The 19268-nt window shown below is 49.0% G+C and overlaps 1 protein-coding gene across 8 annotated transcripts in view; it reads left to right on the top strand.

Annotated features, from left to right (window-relative positions):
- LOC144770438 (uncharacterized) overlaps positions 1–19268 on the top strand; it is a 776993-nt gene that overhangs the window by 635859 nt on the left and 121866 nt on the right. For 5 of the 8 annotated variants that reach the window (XM_078654952.1, XM_078654949.1, XM_078654950.1 and 2 more), the window contains one exon: positions 13114–13209. The exons of 2 other annotated variants lie outside the window; for them this stretch is intronic. In XM_078654952.1, the coding sequence (XP_078511078.1) occupies positions 13114–13209 (96 nt within the window). Of the gene's footprint in view, positions 1–13043; positions 13210–19268 lie in introns of those variants that run through there. One more of the 8 variants, XM_078654956.1, reaches the window with a different exon arrangement.

The following is a 19268-nucleotide window of genomic DNA, read 5'->3' as shown; positions in this document are numbered from 1 at the left end:
GCCAACCTGGCAATTCAGCAATTGTGTGTGTAGACCCTGTAGTGTAGGTCTGCCATAATTACATGGTTCCCCCTGAGGGTGGAACAAACCGGTGGTGCAAGCCCACTAGCAGCATTTAGCTTACTGGCCCTGACACACATATGTGTTGTTCCAAGAGATTTATCAGTAAATCAGCTAGGTCAACCATCAGACACCTGGCCCCCCGCCATAATTTCCACAGCGGCCATATGCATTGATGAGTGCTTACCATAGCGCCAGTTAGCCTATTGTGTGCCGTTTAGTCCAGTAAGAACATTGTTGGGACGTTTTGTCCAGTAAGAACATTGTTGCATGACAACCTGGTGCTGTTAATTAATTATCAATCAACTGGTAAACCCATGTCCGCTATTTCTCTTCCCAACATCGTCCCTGAGATTATAAATCAGAGTACCACAGTGAGGGATCTAATCCTATCATTGTGTCTGCAATTGCATGGAATACAGATAAGAGTTTCTCAGTGGTTAAACTAAAGGTAGGAAGTGTGACCTGCCGGCTAAATGTGGCTATTTGAACCAGGTGGTGTAGCTCTGTCCTCTGTTAGAAGCTGAATAACCTAGTGCCCCCCTTAATTACTGAGTGGAACAATACAGTGGAAAATAATATTGCATTCCTAGTTACGGGTAGAGAGTGGGGAGCAACAGCGGCCACCCCTGCACTTATGGTTATGTAAGGAATGCTGATGCCATGTTCGAAATGCATATTACCTTGCCAAACCGGTCTATTGGCATTGTCAAATCCTGTGCATAATAAATGCATCTAAACCCACACGAAATTTCCTAAGGCTTCATCCTAATCAAGGCAAAAGTCAGACATGATGGGTTATATTGTGCTTGCAACACATGGGGGCCGATTGAAATCAGACTTTCAATGGGAGCACCTAGCCTAGTACCTGTTGCATTATCTTCAGATTACCCTCAGACTCTCAACTGAGAAAGCTTAGCATTGCACCAGTCGCATGCCTCGTGAAACATTGACATTAGGCCTACAGTGAAAGTGCTTAGTAAAGTACCAGTCCGACTACATGGGGATTCCTCCATATACCGCTGCCAGAGGTTAACTGACTTGCCCAACCTCACCTGAGTTATCGGTTATGGATATGACTTGTTCAATGAAACCAGTGAAAGTGAAGTACCAGTGTCATCTCCCATCTTACCCGCTGGGTGACAGCTGCGCTTAATAAGCATTAAAATACATACATACTTGGATCCCCCTGAGAAACTGTACACTAAGTGAAATGCCCATGGCAAGCCTTTCTCTGTACCAATGAGATGGGGATGCTATCCACCATTCTGTCATAGGGCTCCCCTGCAGGTGTACACCAAATGTGCGTGCGCCCCCACTAATTAAAGAATGGACCTGGAGTGCCATGTTGAGCGTAATAGCGCATTCCAGGTTACCTAGGGAAATGCTGATGCTACAAACGTTTGGTCAAACTCAAAGCAGAATCTCAAAAGCATTTACCGGGAGCGCAGAGTTGAGCGTAATAGCACTTTAGTTATACTTAAACAATGCTGAAGCTAAACGCGTTTGGTCAACACCCAGGCAGCACCCACACAAATGATGAGTTACCTAGCGCATGTTTTCCTACCACCACTCAACTTACTTTCATATTTCCCTATACTAATAAAACACTAAAGCCTTTAAGGGTTCGGGAGTAGTGTGCTACTCTCTGGAAAAAGCGCTATATAATTATAATACATAAAGTGAATCGTTGGCAACTATTATCTTGTGTGTATAGTTAAAAAAAACACACAGCCAATTCCACAACCTGCAAATATGAACACATGTCTCTCTTTCCTGCAGCTAATTTTGCGGCACGCTTGGTAGTTCAATGCTAATTTTTTCTGAATAATGCTATGGCACACAGGAAAACATCCCACTAAAGATTAATCTGTACAGGAACAATTCTAGTGCCACTGTACCTAGAAAATCCCCTCAATTTATTGAGAGCGCCTAGCACAGATAACAATACGGTATTTCATTTTCCAGTAAAGGAACAAGAAGACGTGGGCATGTGCCTTCTTTTACAGCACACATCTGGGACAGGGCTTACAAAAGAGTGTTAAGTTTGATATTGAACCCAGCTGCTGGTGCTCCCCAGCACCGTGTCCTGCTATGGCCAATTTATTTATTTATTTATTTATGCATTTTTATATAGCGCGGACTTTACCCGAAGGTGTCAGAGCGCTTCACAATAGGAACAGGACTGATACATGAGAACATTACAAGTGAAAAAAATACAAAAGCAAACATTACATTAAATGAAGCAAAATGACAATTGTGCGCCAACAAAATATAAGAGGTAACAAACGGTGCATTACAAAAGTGACAATCGTGAATCAACAAAATACAAGAGGTAGCAAATGGTGCATTGCAGGAGGAAAAAGTGACGTGTGCAGGTTACAAAAAGCGTACAAAATAAATATAGAGGTATAATACTGCAATATATGGAGGACACTCCAGCACAAGAACAAACGTTACGAAGGCACTGGTGGCACTTGTGCAGGTGTCGACACAAACAAATGTAGGAGTGTAAACAGTGTGTTACAGGAGAAGGTGACGGATGCAAGTCACCCACGAGTCCCCGCCACAGGAAGAAGGACAATACTGCCATAAGAGGCAGACTCTCAAACCACAAGAACACACTGGGAAGACACTTCCATAGTCAAGTAAAATAGATTTTTCAGTAGTTGAAGGGCTTCCTTCAGATAGCAGAGAGGGCATGAATTACATTTGGAAATGTCTTTGAAGAAGGAGAGCTTTGAGGTCAGATTTGAAGGCTTGGGAGGAGGAGGTGGTCCGGAGCTGAGGCGGAAGTGAGTTCCAGATTCTCACTGCGCTGCCTGAAAAGGATTGGGCCATCGATCTCTCCTTCTTGAAAGTGGGAGGTTCAAGTAGTAGATTTTCCGCGTTTCGTGAAGGTCTAGAGCCTCCAGAGAGTTTCAATTTATTCGCCAGGTAGCGCGGAGAGGAGGAGTGCAAGGCTTTATGGGTGATGCAGGCAGTCTTGTAGATAGCTCTAGCCTCGATGGGGAGCCAGCGGAGGGAGGATAACATGGGAGTGATGTGGTCGTTTCTTTTGGCCCCATAAATGAAACGAGCTGCTGAATGTAGAACAGACTTAAGGGGGGATAGGTGGGATTTGGGGAGGCCAGTCAGAAGAGAATTGCAGTAGTCAAGTCTGGAGAGGACCAGCGATTGGACCAGGGTTTTGAGGTCATGCACCGGGAAGAAGCGACGAATCCCCCAAAGAAGGCGCAGTTGGTATCGGGCAGACTTTGCAATTGAATTAATGTGGGAGAGTAGGTTGAGTTTTGTGTTGAGTATGACACCAAGGGATTTTGCGCTGTCGACAATGATGGGATTAGTGTTCATCAGATTCATCTGGTCCATCCATGATTGCACCGGGGGAGGAGAAAGTGAGGAGGAGAGGAGGAGAAACTCAGTTTTGGAGGGGTTCAGGATCAGCTGATGTGTTGACATCCAGTTATGAATGGAGTTGAGGGTAGAGCTTAGGACAGAGAGATCTTGAGTGGAGGCAACCTTTAGGTAGATTTGAGTGTCGTCAGCGTAGAGGTGATAGTTGACCCCAGATTTACTTAGGAGATTTCCCAGAGGTTCCAAATAGAGATTGAACAATGTGGGTGCAAGAATAGAGCCTTGGGGAACACCTTGACCCACCGCCGAAGGAGGTGAAAGACTGTCCGCTATTTTGATCATTTGGGATCTATCAGAAAGGAAAGAAGCAAACCATTTAAGCACGGTGCCCTCCATGCCCATTCTCTGTTGAAGGGTGTTAAGGAGGGTGTTGTGGTTGATAGTGTCAAAGGCTGCCGAAAGGTCAAGGAGAATTAGAAGACAAGACCCCCCCGAGTCTAGTATTCTCAGCGCGTCATCAATCACTTGCAGCAGGGCAGTTTCAGTGCTGCAGTTTTGGATGAAGCCGGACTGAAAATTGTCAAGAAGATCGTTGTCCTTGATATGACGTGAGAGTTGTTTCGCAACACATCTTTCTGTGATCTGCGCAAGAAAGGGTAGGTTAGTGATGGGGCGGAAGTTGTTGAGGTCATCCGCATCCGCAGTGGGTTTTTTAAGCAGAGGGGTGACCTGCCCAGATTTGAAGGGAACAGGGAGGGAGCCTTGACAGAGGGAGAGGTTGACCAGAGTGGTCCAATAGGGAAGAGAAAGGGTATAGAAGTCAATGGCAATGGCACTGGGGATGGGGTCGAGCGAGTGGTTGGAGGGCTTTGTTTCGAGGATGCACTTGAGGAGGACATCTTCAGAGATGGGGTCAAAGTTCTGCCAGATGGCTAGTGATTTGCGCTCCTCTGGAGGGGTAGGATGAGCGACCTGAACCACAAGTGATTTCACTTTTTCGTCAAAGAATACAGCGAAATCAGCAGTAAATAACACATAGTAAGTAAGTAATCCCTCATGGTTTATAATCTCTCCTGTTTATGTATTTAAAGACTCCTGATTTTACATCATGGATTTAAACTGCCCGGGTCCAGGCGCCCCTATTTTTGTGAAAGGCGTCACACGTAGAAGTTTATCCTTTGAGAGGCGCAGGGAGATTGCGGATTTGCTCAGAATCACAGGAGGTTGGGCCAAGGCTCGCCACCTTTCCTCTGTGTGACGGGAATTGGAGAGCCAACAAATGCATAACGTTACTTAGGAACTCTGCCTTCTACCTAATTCTTTTATATGCTCCCGGAATCATGGAACTCCTCGGGTACTTTCAAGATCCATATATTGTACAGTGGAGGTTCTTTATCCCATATATAAACAAGCATTTACAATGCAATGGTCTCGGCATTATTAAAGGTAGAGCTACAGGCATTGCTTATTATTATTATTTTTTTTAATCATAAATAAATGGCATTGTCATTTACATTGCCAATAGCTTAATCGATTGCATATGCAAGACCTATTGCATTAGCACCCACACACAGAGTCACAAACACAAAGCCACCCACACACACAGGCAGAGCGGCGCACACACACACACACACAGAGCCACGCACACACAGACAGAGCCACGCACACACACAGACAGAGCCACGCACACACACACACAGACAGACAGAGCCACGCACACACACACAGACAGACAGAGCCACACACACACACACACACACACAGGCAGGCGAGCATGCATTTTATTTGCCAAGAATGACACTTTCACTAGCACTCTTTAATGCCTACCCAAACAACTTCGATTTAATTGAAAATATATCAGTGACATTACGGTGACAGGTTGCATCCTACCACGTGGACTTAAAGGGAATTGTAAAGAAAAAATTACAAAAAGGGGGTGGGGTCGCACACTACTCTCACACCGGCGGTATCGCCCCTAAGGACTCTGGTTAATGTTGTTACGTGTTCCGCGATGCATCATCTTTCGATCTTCTGCTGTCTTCGCCATCCCTGGACACGTGTTTCGGGGTATCACCCCTCGTTAGATGAGGGGTAAATACCCTGAAACACGTGTCCAGGGATGGCGAAGACAGCAGAAGATAGCGGAGAATCGAAAGAAGATACATCGCGGAACACGAACTACACTTACCACAGTCCTTAGGGGCGATCCCGCTGGTGTGTGAGTAGTGTGCGACCCCACCCCCAATTGTAAAAAAAAACATATTACATCCTACAGCTCATTTAAAAGAATATATCACGCGAAAATCTAAACCAGGGAGAGCTGGGACACGTGGGCACACTTACAGGTAGTAAACAATACATGCATTCTTAAGCGCTAGATGGCCTAAGAGAAACTCACACAAACAAACAGTACCAAGTGTGAGTAAAGATACTCCAGCAATGCTCTGTTTCAGGCACTTTTTGATAATAGTATACTTGAAGTATGCAGTAACACAAAAGCGCTGTTTTAAAATGCAGACTCAAAAAAAGTGTCACACAGTGCCAGAGTGATGGGAGCCAAAATCGTGTCACAGTCTCCCGGTGAGGAGCCGATATCACACAGTGGGGAGAACGAGCTGGGAACCACTGTGCCACTGTGAATAGTGGCTTTCCCTAGCTTTGAACTGCGGACGCCCATTAAGGGGTGTGAAAACACCAAGACATCGGCACCAGTAAGCGTTTTCCTATTTGAGGAGGTGGGGGGGGCGGGTTTAAATTATTATCGAACTCCGAAAAATTGATCAAATTAACTTTTTGTGGATACAGGAAAGGCAATCACCAACAAACAGCAGTGAAATGTGCACAACAGATGTATTACACCAAAGGGAAACACAATTTTGCCATTTATTTTCTTCACCAAAAGTGACTATCCGTTTCCTAAACATAGGCAGCTGGGCGGTATGGATAACACCTGCAAAAAGAAAAAACCCTTCTTTTGTTGCTCGCTCACCTGTTCGCATCTAGTGTCTGAGGGTTCCCTGCAGTGCGGTCCTGGCTGCCGGCGAGGAGCTGTTGTCTGCGCCTCCCTCAGTGTTCATTGCTTTTCCACATGATGCTGTAGTATAGGTCATGTCCCCAGGGAAGAAAGGAAGGCACCGGGAACCTGTTGCTGTCACTGCACAATTGAGCTACCTGCCGGCCCCTGTGTGCACTGACACCTTCAGCAATAATCAAAACCTCAGACATGTTAATAAATGTTCCTGTTTTCGTAGGTGAGTTTGCATTGAAACATTGCAAAATAGAGACGTCCGGTGTTCAGACTACTCTTCTAAACACTAAGAATTTTAGGACTCACTGAAATGTTTCTCAGCCTCAGCTACTCGACCACCCTTCAACTGCAATTACGTGCAAGGAGACATTATATATATGCCGTGAAGACAGAAAAGACTGTAACAAAATGAACTGGTGTTATAAACCGCGGCGCCTCGTACGAAAATAGAGTGAGTTGTGAAGTGTTTCAGATGGTGCAATGAGCCTGTGCAAGCAGCTGTTAATTATGCTGTTTTCTCTCTCGCACACAGCTTTTCATTTAATATTTAACCTGCGGTTCCACTATACCAACAGCAGTCACGGGAGTCGTCCAGGGACTCTCTGGGACTATTAACAGTTTGTTATAAAAGAGCAATGTCTCATCACGGGGAGGGGGGGGCAGTAATTCGAAAATTCGTCGCAAGGGACACGTGTAACAACCCACTATAAATATCCCTTTTTACTTATCGGGAATCTCCGTTAGCTCACACCCAGCACCACAGGGAGGGCAACCCTCTTCCTGGTCCTTAAAAATGCAAAAGGCACAACAGGGATAAGAGGAAGCGTCCCCTGCCCCCTCCCGTCGGGCGAGGCTCAGCCAGTGGAAGGGCAGGGACTCCAGGGAGGACGGCGCAGGCAGAGGCAAAACTTTCTGCGAGCCGAAACTTTCTCCACGGTCCGCTCCAACGCAGGCCTGGGCTGCCAACTGCGTCTGCAACGACTTTTTAGTAGCCACAACTAACTTTTCAGTTGCACGCACGGTCAGAACTGAGTTCCTTCAACGGTGGATAGAAGATTTTAAAGTATAGCTGCAACCTCGAACGTATTACATGTCGCAGACCGGACGAGCCATCTACATTAATATATTACGTTTTGCCAAACTCCATGATGGCGCTAGCAGAGACGCAAATATAAGGTGTTCTGCGCAGCCCATGACGTGGTGCTCTTGGATGCTTGCTTCCGACCCACTCCAGTCGCTACCAATAACCTTAGCCGGTCCCCACAATCCTTACCTACTTGTACTACTTAACCTTTCCATTTTACGCAGTATACCTATACCGTGATGGTATCCCTACAAGTCGTGCGGTTTACTTTTTGAACAGTTTGTCTTTTCTGCTGACAATGCCCCTGCTAAGGTCGCCTGTTAGTTGTTTATCATGGATGCATATGTGTGATTGTAATTGCCGGTTTGCAAACCTGTTGCAATGCATGTGTGTGTTTATTCTTGCATGTAAGCCTGCGTGTGGTCTATGTGTTTGTATGTGTAAACGTGTGCCTGCCAGAGAGTGTATGTGCCTGTTGGTGGTTGTATGTTCCTGTGTGTAAGCCTCTGTTTATATATGTATCGTGATTGTGTATGTGTGGGCGTTTGTCGGTGCGTGCATTGAGTGAACGCCGGTGTTTGTGTGAGACTGTGTGTGTATCTATCACGGATGTGTTTGTGGGAGTGTGCCTGTGTTTGTGTATGTGTCGTGTATGTGCTTAATCGCGATTGAATTTGTGGGGGCATGAGTTTTTCTGCGTGTCTCTGCGTTCGCAAGTGTGTGTGCTTATATCTCTGGTCGTGTCTGTCTGTGGCTGTGTTTGTGCCTGTATGTGCGTCCCTCGTCCTCGGGGTGGGATACAGGAGGAGTCTTCCTACAGTGAGGACGCGCCTGCCCCCGTCCAGCCCCGGAGACTCGCAGTGCAAGCCTTCTGCCCCTTTATTGAAACCCAGTCCGGGTGCAGGAACGGACACCATGTTGAAATCGAGGAAACGTGTCCGCGGCTACATGGCGAGCGTTAGTTCAGCAGATTTTCGGCAGCCGATCATTCTTTCTCTGTCACCTCAATATTGACAGTAGCATCCTGCATTTTGCATGCCCGTCTGCTCCAGTCGCCCCCTCCCTTCGCAGCCCACTACTTTTGTCATCGATCCCACAGTGATAGATAGGGCCTTTAAAGGTTGCTCCAAAAAACAACAGCAGGGCAAAAAATCTGTCATCTGCCAGGGGATCGAATTGCCATTTTGCTCTCCCGCTGCAGACAGCAGCAACTGCTGCTGTGAGCGCGGGGAGTGAACGATGGCTGCGATCTGGGAACTTACTCCGCGGAGCTGGGACGTCTCCGAGGCTGCAGCCCACGTATTCCCGTCAGTTTCCTCGCCTGAGAGCCGAGAGCCCCACCTCCCGTCCTTTCTCACAACTCTTTCTCCCATATACATGATCCGATCCCCAACACACACACACAGACGCAGAGCCCTCTACCCGCATTTCACAATGAACACACAAACATGGAGGGTGTCATGCTGTGGTATACTACCCCATTCCGCCCCAACAAAGGCGAAAAGCCTGCCCCGCATTTTCGTTGCAGCCTGCCCTTTCCAGACTCTGACGCCCCACCCACTTCCACCCAGAAACACACCGCGTAATATTTAACAGCACTGAAACACGATATACAGTACGGCGGACCACTCACCTTTAAAGTTCGCAACCGTGAGCTGAAAAAAACCTACGTTGAAGTCTTTGAACTCATTTTCATAACCCGCTCGCCCTCCCCGTGCCCCCTTGAAACGAGCCCCCCAGAAAGCGCCTTAGTGCCCGGACAGAGGCGCTGAGGTGTGCGGTGTGACGCTCGCCTGCACATACCTCAGCTCGCACCTTCACCTTCCGAGCATGCCAACTGCCTGGCCGGGGAGGGAGCAGGTCTGATGCTCAAGCCAGATAAAAGGCAACTTTCGTCTCTTTCATCACGAGGCCCTCACTGCGCCGAGCCTGCCAGGCACCTGGCATTCTGCAGGCAGATTCCTGGGCAAGGAGTAACTCCGTCCGCACTTTATCCTCTGCCTGGCCGTCTTTCTTTCCAAGGGCTGCATTCAGAGGATGCCACTGGCCACCTGCCTCAGAAGGCAATACTGGCCAAGTTCACCTGGTAATGTGGTCGTGCACAGCGCACTGCCTGATCATTAATATCTCCGCTTCTGAAGTTTAATTGCGACCCGAGGGGAGGGCAGGAACAAACACGGACAGCGGGAGGGGGGGGCAGGGAAAGAATACAACGGCTGACCTAATCAGCGGGAGGAGGGCGGGAACAAACACGGACAGCGGGAGGAAAGGACATTGAAAACACTATGACACAAAGTGAGCAAGAAACAAATGAAAACTTACCTGGAGTGGCAGCTGCGCTGATCCTCACCACAACAACCCCCCAAAAAAATGGCTGCCACGAAGCTCCGATTTTTTCGGAATCAGGGGCGTGGTTTTGCTGTCCTGAGTGACGGACAACGTCACTGTCTAAAGAACAGCAAACCTTACGCCCCCAAATCCGAAAAAGACGGAGCTTCTTTGGAGGGACGTCTCTCTCCTCCAATGGCTGGCCTCTGTTTAGGAAGCCAGCCAATGGAGGAGAGACAGTGTAGGGAGGCGGGAACCAAAGCGCTACTAAGAAGCATTAATTCTCCTCTCGGAGACTGCGCAAGCGCAGTCTTCTCGGTCCTCGACCTAAAAAGGAGTTCCAGTACAGCATACGTATATTACGCGAGTCTCTAGGGAATGCACTTGGATAGCTCAAATGTTTCACAACATAAACAAGTGCCTTTGCGTGACATTAAAGTTGCATATTTTACACTTGTTTTAATAGTCCACATTCTTCGGAGAAACTGATACTAAACCCTTCTACGAATACCCCAGAGCACTGTAGTAGCACTCCTGTCCACAACAACCTGAGAGTTTGACACAACCCCTTCGTATGAGCATGACAGTCTGTACATTGAACCTAGTACAATTGTACCTAGTTATGCTGAAACCTACCTACAAAACTCTATATATTACCTCGCAAATTAGAAACTATGTGCAAACAGAGATGAAACATCGTAAAGGCAAACTCCACCTCCTTGGTAGGGTTGAGCTAGCCACCACTATTTCGCATGCATCCATCTCAAGCACAATTTTCAATATTTGTATAATGAAAAGTATACTAGAAGAGAACCAACTCCTTTCACTTCTAACACAGCATAAGGCCATGCATGCCACAAGCAGGGAGGCGGATGAGCGCAGCGCACGCCCCCGCCTCTCCCTACTCCTACCACCCCAGCAGCGGGGCCGATGTCCATGTAGCAGACTTTGAGACAACTGGAAAGCCAAAAATGTTTGCCAAAAATGTTTGTCAAACACATATGTACAGGAAAAGGTCTTACACGTCACTGTAATCAGACATTCTTAATTCATGCAACGCCACCAGATGGCTTCATGTCACGGAGTAGCCAGTGCTCCATTTCTAGGCTTTTCTTGAACAACCCTCAACCCGCTAAAGTCCGGTGAATTCGTGCAAATGAAACCCATTAAATGCCACAAGACTACGAAACCCAGAATCCGCTACGGCGCTACATTGAGCCACATGAGTTTATCCCTGCGCCCTAGGTGCCACAAAGTCATTTAGTAACCTTAACAAAAGTGATGTTAAAATAAATGAGTTAAGCTCCCATTGGCGGCCATGTTAGGTGAGGACAACTATTTCGCCTACGCAAAGTTTTGTCCCTAAAACCAAACTCCACAAGCCCAAGGAGGGCAGACCGTGGACCCATAACGAATAACAGAAGCGGTATTGACGCTTACACTGTGCTACCGATTACCTATTACAGGGTACACAGCACACGTGTCCCCCGCTCACCTTGACCGGAAAGGTCATCGCCATCGTAAATCTCGTGACGAATCCACCACATCGCTCCCCCGCTCCCTTTGACGGCTCGCCGTCCCTGGTTGGTTAACTCCACACACCGCTGACTCCGCGGAAAAAACAAGCCGATCGCCTCAGCAACCCCCGGCAGTTGCCGGCTCCCTAATGCCACCCCCTGCCACATGCCCTGCAGAGAAGAGAACAACAGAGATTCTCCCACAGGGATTCCTCAGCGGTTTTCAGAGTGCTCCTCCTGATGCGTCGGCCCCTAGAAGTCCATTTCCCCACCGGAAGCTGTACCCTGCAGTAGGAGAAAACAGAGAGAAAAAGAATTACAGCCTCCTAGCGGCTGGATGGGCAGGCCGTGGCGCGCAGGAGTCAAAGAGGCAGACTCTTGCGCTCCACTGCCTTTTAACCCCTCATCTGCCAGGCCAGATCTAACAGGCCTGGCCTGTATTCCCTCGTGACCCGGAAGTGACTCAATCACTTCCGGGTCACCAGGGGACCCGGGGTCCAATCCAGGTTGGGGCGTGCCCGCCGCGTCATGGTGACACGATGGGGGTGCACCCCACTAGCTAGTGTGGGAGCAGGTGGGGCGGTGCTCCGCCGCCGCAGTCAGTCTCCAACTCCAGGCTGTTTCCCCTGAGCCACGGCTCAGCCTACGCTTCACCGGGTGTGCGGGCGGTGCAGGCCAGCCGGACAGCTTAGTACTGTGTTGGCTTGCCAACAGCAGCCCCTGCAGCACTCATCCTCTGCTACAGTTGCATCGGACATTAAACAATTCGGGCTGGCTTCTCGTGCAGGACACTTGGTCTGCCCCCAGCGGCGGCCACGGGTGCTCCTCTATGCTGCTCTATGCTGCTCCAGTGGTGCTGCCAGGCGGCAACCTCAACACAGCTCGTCGCGCCTTCAGCAAAGTGGGCCGCCCTCTAGGTTTAGTTCATAGCGAGTGCTGCACGACGGTTCCTTCCCTTGCAGGATTCGTTACTACATTTCAAATCTCGGCTGGGCCGCATCACTACACAGCCGTCATCTGGACTTCAGGCCCTTTCTAGAGTGCTGCTTTCCGCAGAAGTGGTGCCATTCAGGTCTTCAATGCCATCAGGTGCTCCCGGTTCAGTTACGAGCGTCAGTAGCAGCTGCAGGTGTTAGATTTTAGACAGATTTTCTATCCTGCCCTCAGAGCCTCATCATCTTGCTGCCGGGCTCACCAGCTCCTCCCCTCCTCCACCCCCCATGGTGTGAATTAATGTTTTATTGCATTAATGACTGATTTTATTGCATGAAAAGAAATCTTTTCTAAACCCATAATCCATTAATATGATGTCATACCCATTAAATGTTTCCATATTTTACAGATAGGACACATTTGATATGAAATTTGTACTTTATCCAACAAGAGACCTGGGGGCCAGAAGGACAAATGTATTGGTTGCAAAAAACTGTTGCAAATTGATCACCAAATGTTTGTGATCAGTCAATTATTTTGCAAACTGGCCTATGTACTATTAGGTTGGTTGCTGTGTATGTTTGTGTATGTTTGTGTATGTTGCGTGTTGTGTGACAACACAAGCTCTTGCCAGGCACCAAAAGCTGTCTGTAGGTAAGACCAAAAAACCAAGGTGTTAACAATTGATTTTCCTTTAACTCACCATTTAACCTGATCCATTTCTGTCGTTTTCCAGAGAGTAGAGATGCTGTGATATTTCCACATTTTTAAAATGTCTAAAAGTAAAATAACTTATCCCTCACCAGACGAGTCGACGAAAATAAATCAGGAGGGACCATTGATGACACCTATATCAACAGAGAAGCAGAAACCTGAACCGACACTGCTTTCCCAGGAAAAAGGTACTAGTAATTACTCCATGAACAGTTGTAAAGATGCATTAATGTCATCAGTTGTACCCCAGGCACAGATCCTATGTTATAGAATGCATAGGACATGGCCTTGCAAATGTTTTCTGTATGTTCCACAATAGGATTTTTAGGACTTGTAACTGTACAAGAAAGCACCAGTTTCCTTTTTTTCATCAATCTACATTTTTATACCATAAAGTGTTACTGAAGAAGGTGCTCTCTGCGAAGCCTCCAAAGCCCATGTGACCAATATCAGCCATGAGGGCTGCCACTGGCACATGTGCAATTAAATTTCTTGTGGAGCCATTCCTTTATATATAGTATTGTCTTTGCCGCCAAGTGTGCCACGTGTCTTAAGAGAGTTTTCAGCATGTGCTCAGTTTCTGAGGACTTCTGGAGATCCACCATTCACGAGCCCCCGAAAAAGATCAAACAATATATCTTGTATACGAAAGGAAGGATGATGTAATCATGTTTACACCTGGAGGCTCTAGAGAAGGAGAGGCCACGCTTTAGATGAGATGCTAGGTAGAGGTTCCTGAGTGTGAGTTTGAGTGCTCAGGGAATTTCCAAAGGCAGTCTGCAGTTGAGAGAGTGAGAGAAAGAATCTTGCAAGCGAACTGCCCATAAGGCTACTCTGAGTTGCATTGTTCCATTTGTCGAAAGGTAGGGCCGAATTCGACCAAGAACCCTTCAGTATTTGCCCGGCGTTAGCCGCCTCTCATACCATTCGAGATTACCAAACAAAGAGGCAGGCGCTGGAGACAGAAGGCAGGAAACAGGAGTTTATTCCGACGGAGCAGAACACGTCAAATCAGACAACAGGGTATCTTCTCGAGGTGCTCTAAACGCATCCTTGAGGCCTGGCCTCTTATACACAGGTTTATTGCTTTATTTACATTTATGACATCCGTGGCATTGCTTTGTAGCATGGAAATGGCATCTTTGGAATCCTCTGTTCAGGCCCGTTTCCACACATATATACAGTAGGAGTCCCCACCCCAATTCTCAGCATGATGGCTATCACGCAGCTGGACATTCCGCTGGGAACAGGAATGCGGACGATCGGTCGGATCTGGGGGTGTGAAGGCATTGATTAATCCCCGCTCCTTTGATGTGAGGCGGGGTCCTACTGTAGGGGCAGTAAACTGTATCTGCTGGGGTAGGTGGTGGCCTGGGTACAGGTCGGACAATCGAACAGGGAGGAAGAGGTTATCAAAGGAGCTTGTTCTATGAATGAGATGAAAGAGTGTGGGGGTTCAGCACGGGATGTGGCTCGGAGGAAGGGTCGCACTGGCGGTACGTTTATGGCCCAAGCAGGAGAGGCCGGGGGCTGTCAGGGCGCGGGGGGATGCTTGCGAGGCCGGGGAGTGAGGGGGAGAGACGCGCTGGCTATCGGCAGTGGGCAGGGAGGCCATGGCATACAAAATGGCTGCTGCATACGCGCACGTATGAGTCGGAAAAAGGGACAAGGTGGCGCCGATAATGTTGATGCCGCAATCTAGATTTTAACAGTCCTCCCTTTTCAACATATCTAGCCAGCTTGTTTAATTCACGTCAATCCCCATGATATTGCGGATTTTTACATCATACAAGGCTTTCATGCGTTCGGCTTCAAAGTCCAGAGTCTTGCGGCAGATGCAATTTGCAATATGCGAACACAAAGGTAGCAGACATTGGACGCCTAGGCAAAAACCACAAATTACAATGATCGGTATCAGGATAATCATAAACAACCTCCACCCCCAGTCTTTTATTGCACTCCAGAACCAACTCCCAAGCGACCATTCTTCTTGTTCCTGATGAACCTCGGAGGAAAGTCTGTGGAGATGTTCGATGGCTTTGTACACTGAGTGTGAATTGTCCGGTACGTAGGTGCAGCAGCTGGACCCAATGATGCGACATGCTCCTCCACGATCTGCTAGAACCACATCTAGAACAAGGCGGTTCTGAAGAGCCACCAAGCGGACCGCTTGAAGCTCGGCTGTGTTATTTGAGAGGATGCCAGCTGTAATGTTCATAGTTGTTTCAACGGCCTGGGTCAAATGTCGGATGGCACGGCTGTTTGTCATTGGACCCCAGAGTGGAACAAGTCCCTTCATTGCGTCCAGGAACTGTGCTCCGGTAGAGTCGGCTTGGTCAATGTCTCTCTCTCGTTTTTGTCGGTGGTGGCTTGCAGATGCCACATAGGTCGGAGGAAGGATGAAGGCAATGTAGCAGGTACCTCCCCAGCCCTTTGGGAGCCAGGTGTAGGCTTTCGTACCGCAGACAAAGTACATGTTTGGAGAAGCGACAAAAGAGGGTGGGTCAGTTGTGTCCAAGGTTCTGGTGATGTTGCAGGCACTCTGACCTACAAATTGTGTCCCGAGGCCTTCGATGCATACGAGACCCGAGACATTGACAACAGATAGGGCCACAGTCAGGGTGGCTGCTGTTCGTTTCCGGAGGTAGGAGAAGGTAGGTCTGGCCGGGTTGTTGAACACCTGCATTTCAACACGTTCTTTGGCTGGGATGTCCAGGTGAACAGAGGTGTTGGACGTCAGAGGGCAAAAGGGTGCAGTTGTTCTTTTTGTTTCGTTCGGCCAGGCCCCATGATAAAAGTGAGACATGGTTTCGCTGGAGATTGCTCTATCTCTGTAGCTCTCCTGTAGGAGAATCAGCCAGGCGAGGCAGGAGCCGTGAACAGAGAATGGCGAAGGAATGAATGGGATGGAGTGTCCGGTGGCGTGTGGCAGCAACCCACAGATCAGCAATTGGTGGCATTGGCGGCAAGGTTGTGTTGGTGTAACAGTTGTACGAAGGAGTTGTTCCAGAACTCCTTACGTCTATCTCGGAGTTGAGGTGAAAGAGAGATCAAGTGGTGTTCTTTCACAGTGACAGGTAGTACAGTGGCTAGAAGTGTCTTATGTGCTGGCGAACCTTCTTCCAAGATCCAGATTGTGGTCATGAGGAGGAGGCAGAAGAGAAGGGTAACGAAGAAGGCAATAGTCTTTGAGCTGTGCATTTTGTCAGTCTGTGGGTTGCGGTAGTGGGTCTTTGGGTATCCGGTTGCTTCCATCATCTTCGTATCGGGCGCTTCCATCATCTTCAAGGGGCTCAGTAGCGGGCAGAACCACAGACTTCGTTTGGCTTCTCTCCTGGCAACCTTTGTTGTGTTAGGCCGCCGCTCGGAGAATGATAACTTAGTCAGTGGTCTACTTAGCCGAAGCTCCCTCCTTTCGTCGCAGGTTATACCCTTCTCTGGATGGCACAGTGGGATCAGGGAATTTCGCCAGTTCGAGTGTCTCTGTCTCAGGGTAGCAGCTCAGGGATGGTCGGTCTTTGTTCAGGAGCTCTTCTTGGGTGGTCACGTCTTCGGTCGACGTCAGGGTCGGAGAGATTTTCTTGCAATGATGCGCATGCAGCCAATTTCGCTTCCCCTCCACTCGAAGAGCTGTTCGGGTGGTGATCAAGACTTGCCAGGGGCCCGTCCAGCGAGGTTCCAGACTCTTCTCCCGCTGGAAGTTCCGAATCAGGATGAAATCTCCAGGCCGGATGGCATGTCCGGGGCCCCTGGAAGCATCGGGGATGGCCTGCAGCACCTGATGATGAATAACAGACAGTGTTTTAGTTAGGTTATACAGGTAGTCAGACATTAGGACGTCCCGGACGTTGTGAATAGATGTTGGTTTGGGTGCGGACCAGATACTCATGGGTCGGCCGAAAACGACCTCGTAAGGGGTCAAGTGGTGTTTGGTGGGGGTGGAATGCATTGACAGCAATGCTAGGGGAAGAGCGTCTGGCCATTTTAGTCCTGTGGTAGCCACTATTTTCGCCAGTTTTAGTTTCAATGTGGCATTGTGCCGCTCGACCAGTCCAGCAGATTGGGGGTGGAAAACTGCGTGGAATTTCTGTCGTACCCCCAGTCCTTTCAGGATGAGCTGGATAACCTCGGCTACAAAATGGGGGCCATTGTCACTCCATGAAATACGGCAAAGGTCGTAGCGAGGGAAGAACTCTTTCAGTAGTATTTTTGCAGTGGCAATAGCAGTGTTGTCACGCGTTGGGTAGGCTTCCACCCATTTGCTAAAAGCGCACACAACAACAAGTACATACTTCAGTCCTTGACACCTCTCTAACTGGATATAGTCCATCTGTAGGACTTCAAATGGATGGTTGGGGACCCCAAACCCTCCCCGGGGTACGACAGTTCCTTTCCCAGGGTTGTGTTGCAGGCAGACTAGACATTGTTGGACTAATCGTTTGGCCGAGTCTGTAATTCTGTCGTTATGCCAAACTCGGGAGACAAGTTCGGCCATAGGGGCAGATCCTATGTGTGCAGGGGAATGGGCCATCATCAGTATGGGGATTAGGTACGAGTTGGGTAGCGACCATTTGTTCGTGTCTTTTGTCCGCCAGCAGCCTTCATCATCTTTTAATCCCAACCGTGCCCATTCAGTCAATTCTTGCGGTGAGCTGGCCATTTGGAGAAGCGTGGCTCAGTGGTGGAGAAGCGTGGCTCAGTGGGGGAGAAGCGTGGCTCAGTGGTTAGAGGCGGCAGACCCGGAAGCTGAGATCAGCCGTGGACCAGGGTTCGATTCCCCGCCTCGGCGGGTCTCGGGCTCAAAAATTCCACGGACTCGACAATTTTCGCTCCGGTGCCTACTCGACTCACGGGGTCACACTCTGCGACTCTGGGCAATAGCTTGCTTAATCTCCACTACGGCCCCTCGCGGCGGGATGCCTGGCTTTCACCTTGTGAATACCCTGCCGGGGTATCTCACAGGGGAATACCAGGACGGGTTCCCTAAGCAAGCGCCTTGAGACCCTGGGTGATTAGTGCGCTATATAAATCGAAACACATTTACATTTACACACACACACACACACACACATAATAGTTTCCCTAGCGTCCGTCCATTTTTCTGTTTGTGACCTAGTCACGTACATGCAAGTCGTCGTCCTGTTCTCAGCTGTGGTTCGGGCAGTGATGTCGGCCAATGCATTTCCCTGCCCAATGATGTCTGTCACTTTTCTGTGTGCTTGGCATTTGATTACGGCAAGCTGTTTGGGGATGAGAACCGCTTCAGTCAGAGCGGAGACTAGATCTCCGTGCAGGATGGGTGTACCATGAGATGTCAGAAATCCCCTCTCCTTCCATAAGAGCCCAAAATGATGAACCACCCCGAAGGCATACTGGCTGTCCGTGTAAATGTTTGCTGTCGTCCCCTGTGCTAGGATACATGCTCGTGTGAGGGCAATCAGTTCTGCCGCCTGGGCGGATCGTTGCATGATGCGGGCGGTTTCAACTACAGTTCGGGCTGTGGTAACTGCATAGGCAGCTGAGGTGGTGCCGTCAGGGAGTTTAATGCAAGAGCCGTCTACCCATAGCTCTCCGTCAGGGTTTGGGAAGGCAGTGTCTCGGAGGTCAACTCTACTCCTAGTCTGTTTGTCCGTGAGGGTCACACAGTCATGTATGGGGGGACATTCGGGTCATTTTCCGGCAGAGGCAACAAGGTGGCTGGGTTCAGCGTGGTGCATCGTTTCAGCGTGATGTGAGGTGCGAGCAGTGTCAGTTCGTACCCAGTCAGTCGCGCGCTGGTCAGGTGTTGTGTCTTTGTCTGGTTTAGGAGGGTGTCAACTGCATGAGGCACTAGTACCGTGAGGGAATTCGAGAGTACGATTCCCTCACTTTGTCGGATAGAGACAGCAGCAGCGGCTACTGCTCGAAGGCAGGCAGGCAAAGCTCTTGCTACAGGGTCAAGAGTGGCAGAGAAATAGGCACATGGTCGTTGTTTGGGGCCAATGGACTGAGTCAGGACAGACAAAGCACATCCCTCCCTTTCGTGAGTGTAGAGAGAGAAGGGCTTTGTATAATCAGGGGTTCCTAGGACGGGCGCTGAACAAAGGGTGTCTCGCAGTTCCTTGAAGGAGGATTGACATTCAGGGGTCCACGGGAGCGGAATGGGGACATCTTTAGCCAGTAGGGAAAGTAGTGGTTTCACAATGAGGCTGAAATTTGGCAACCATTGTCGGCAGAAGGAGGTGAGGCCCACCAAAGAGCGGACTTG

This window comes from Lissotriton helveticus, chromosome 7 (assembly GCF_964261635.1).
Source record: "Lissotriton helveticus chromosome 7, aLisHel1.1, whole genome shotgun sequence".
Lineage (NCBI taxonomy): Eukaryota > Metazoa > Chordata > Amphibia > Caudata > Salamandridae > Lissotriton > Lissotriton helveticus.
The sequence above is the reverse complement of the archived record's forward strand: the minus strand, read 5'-3'. Positions and strand labels throughout refer to the sequence as shown.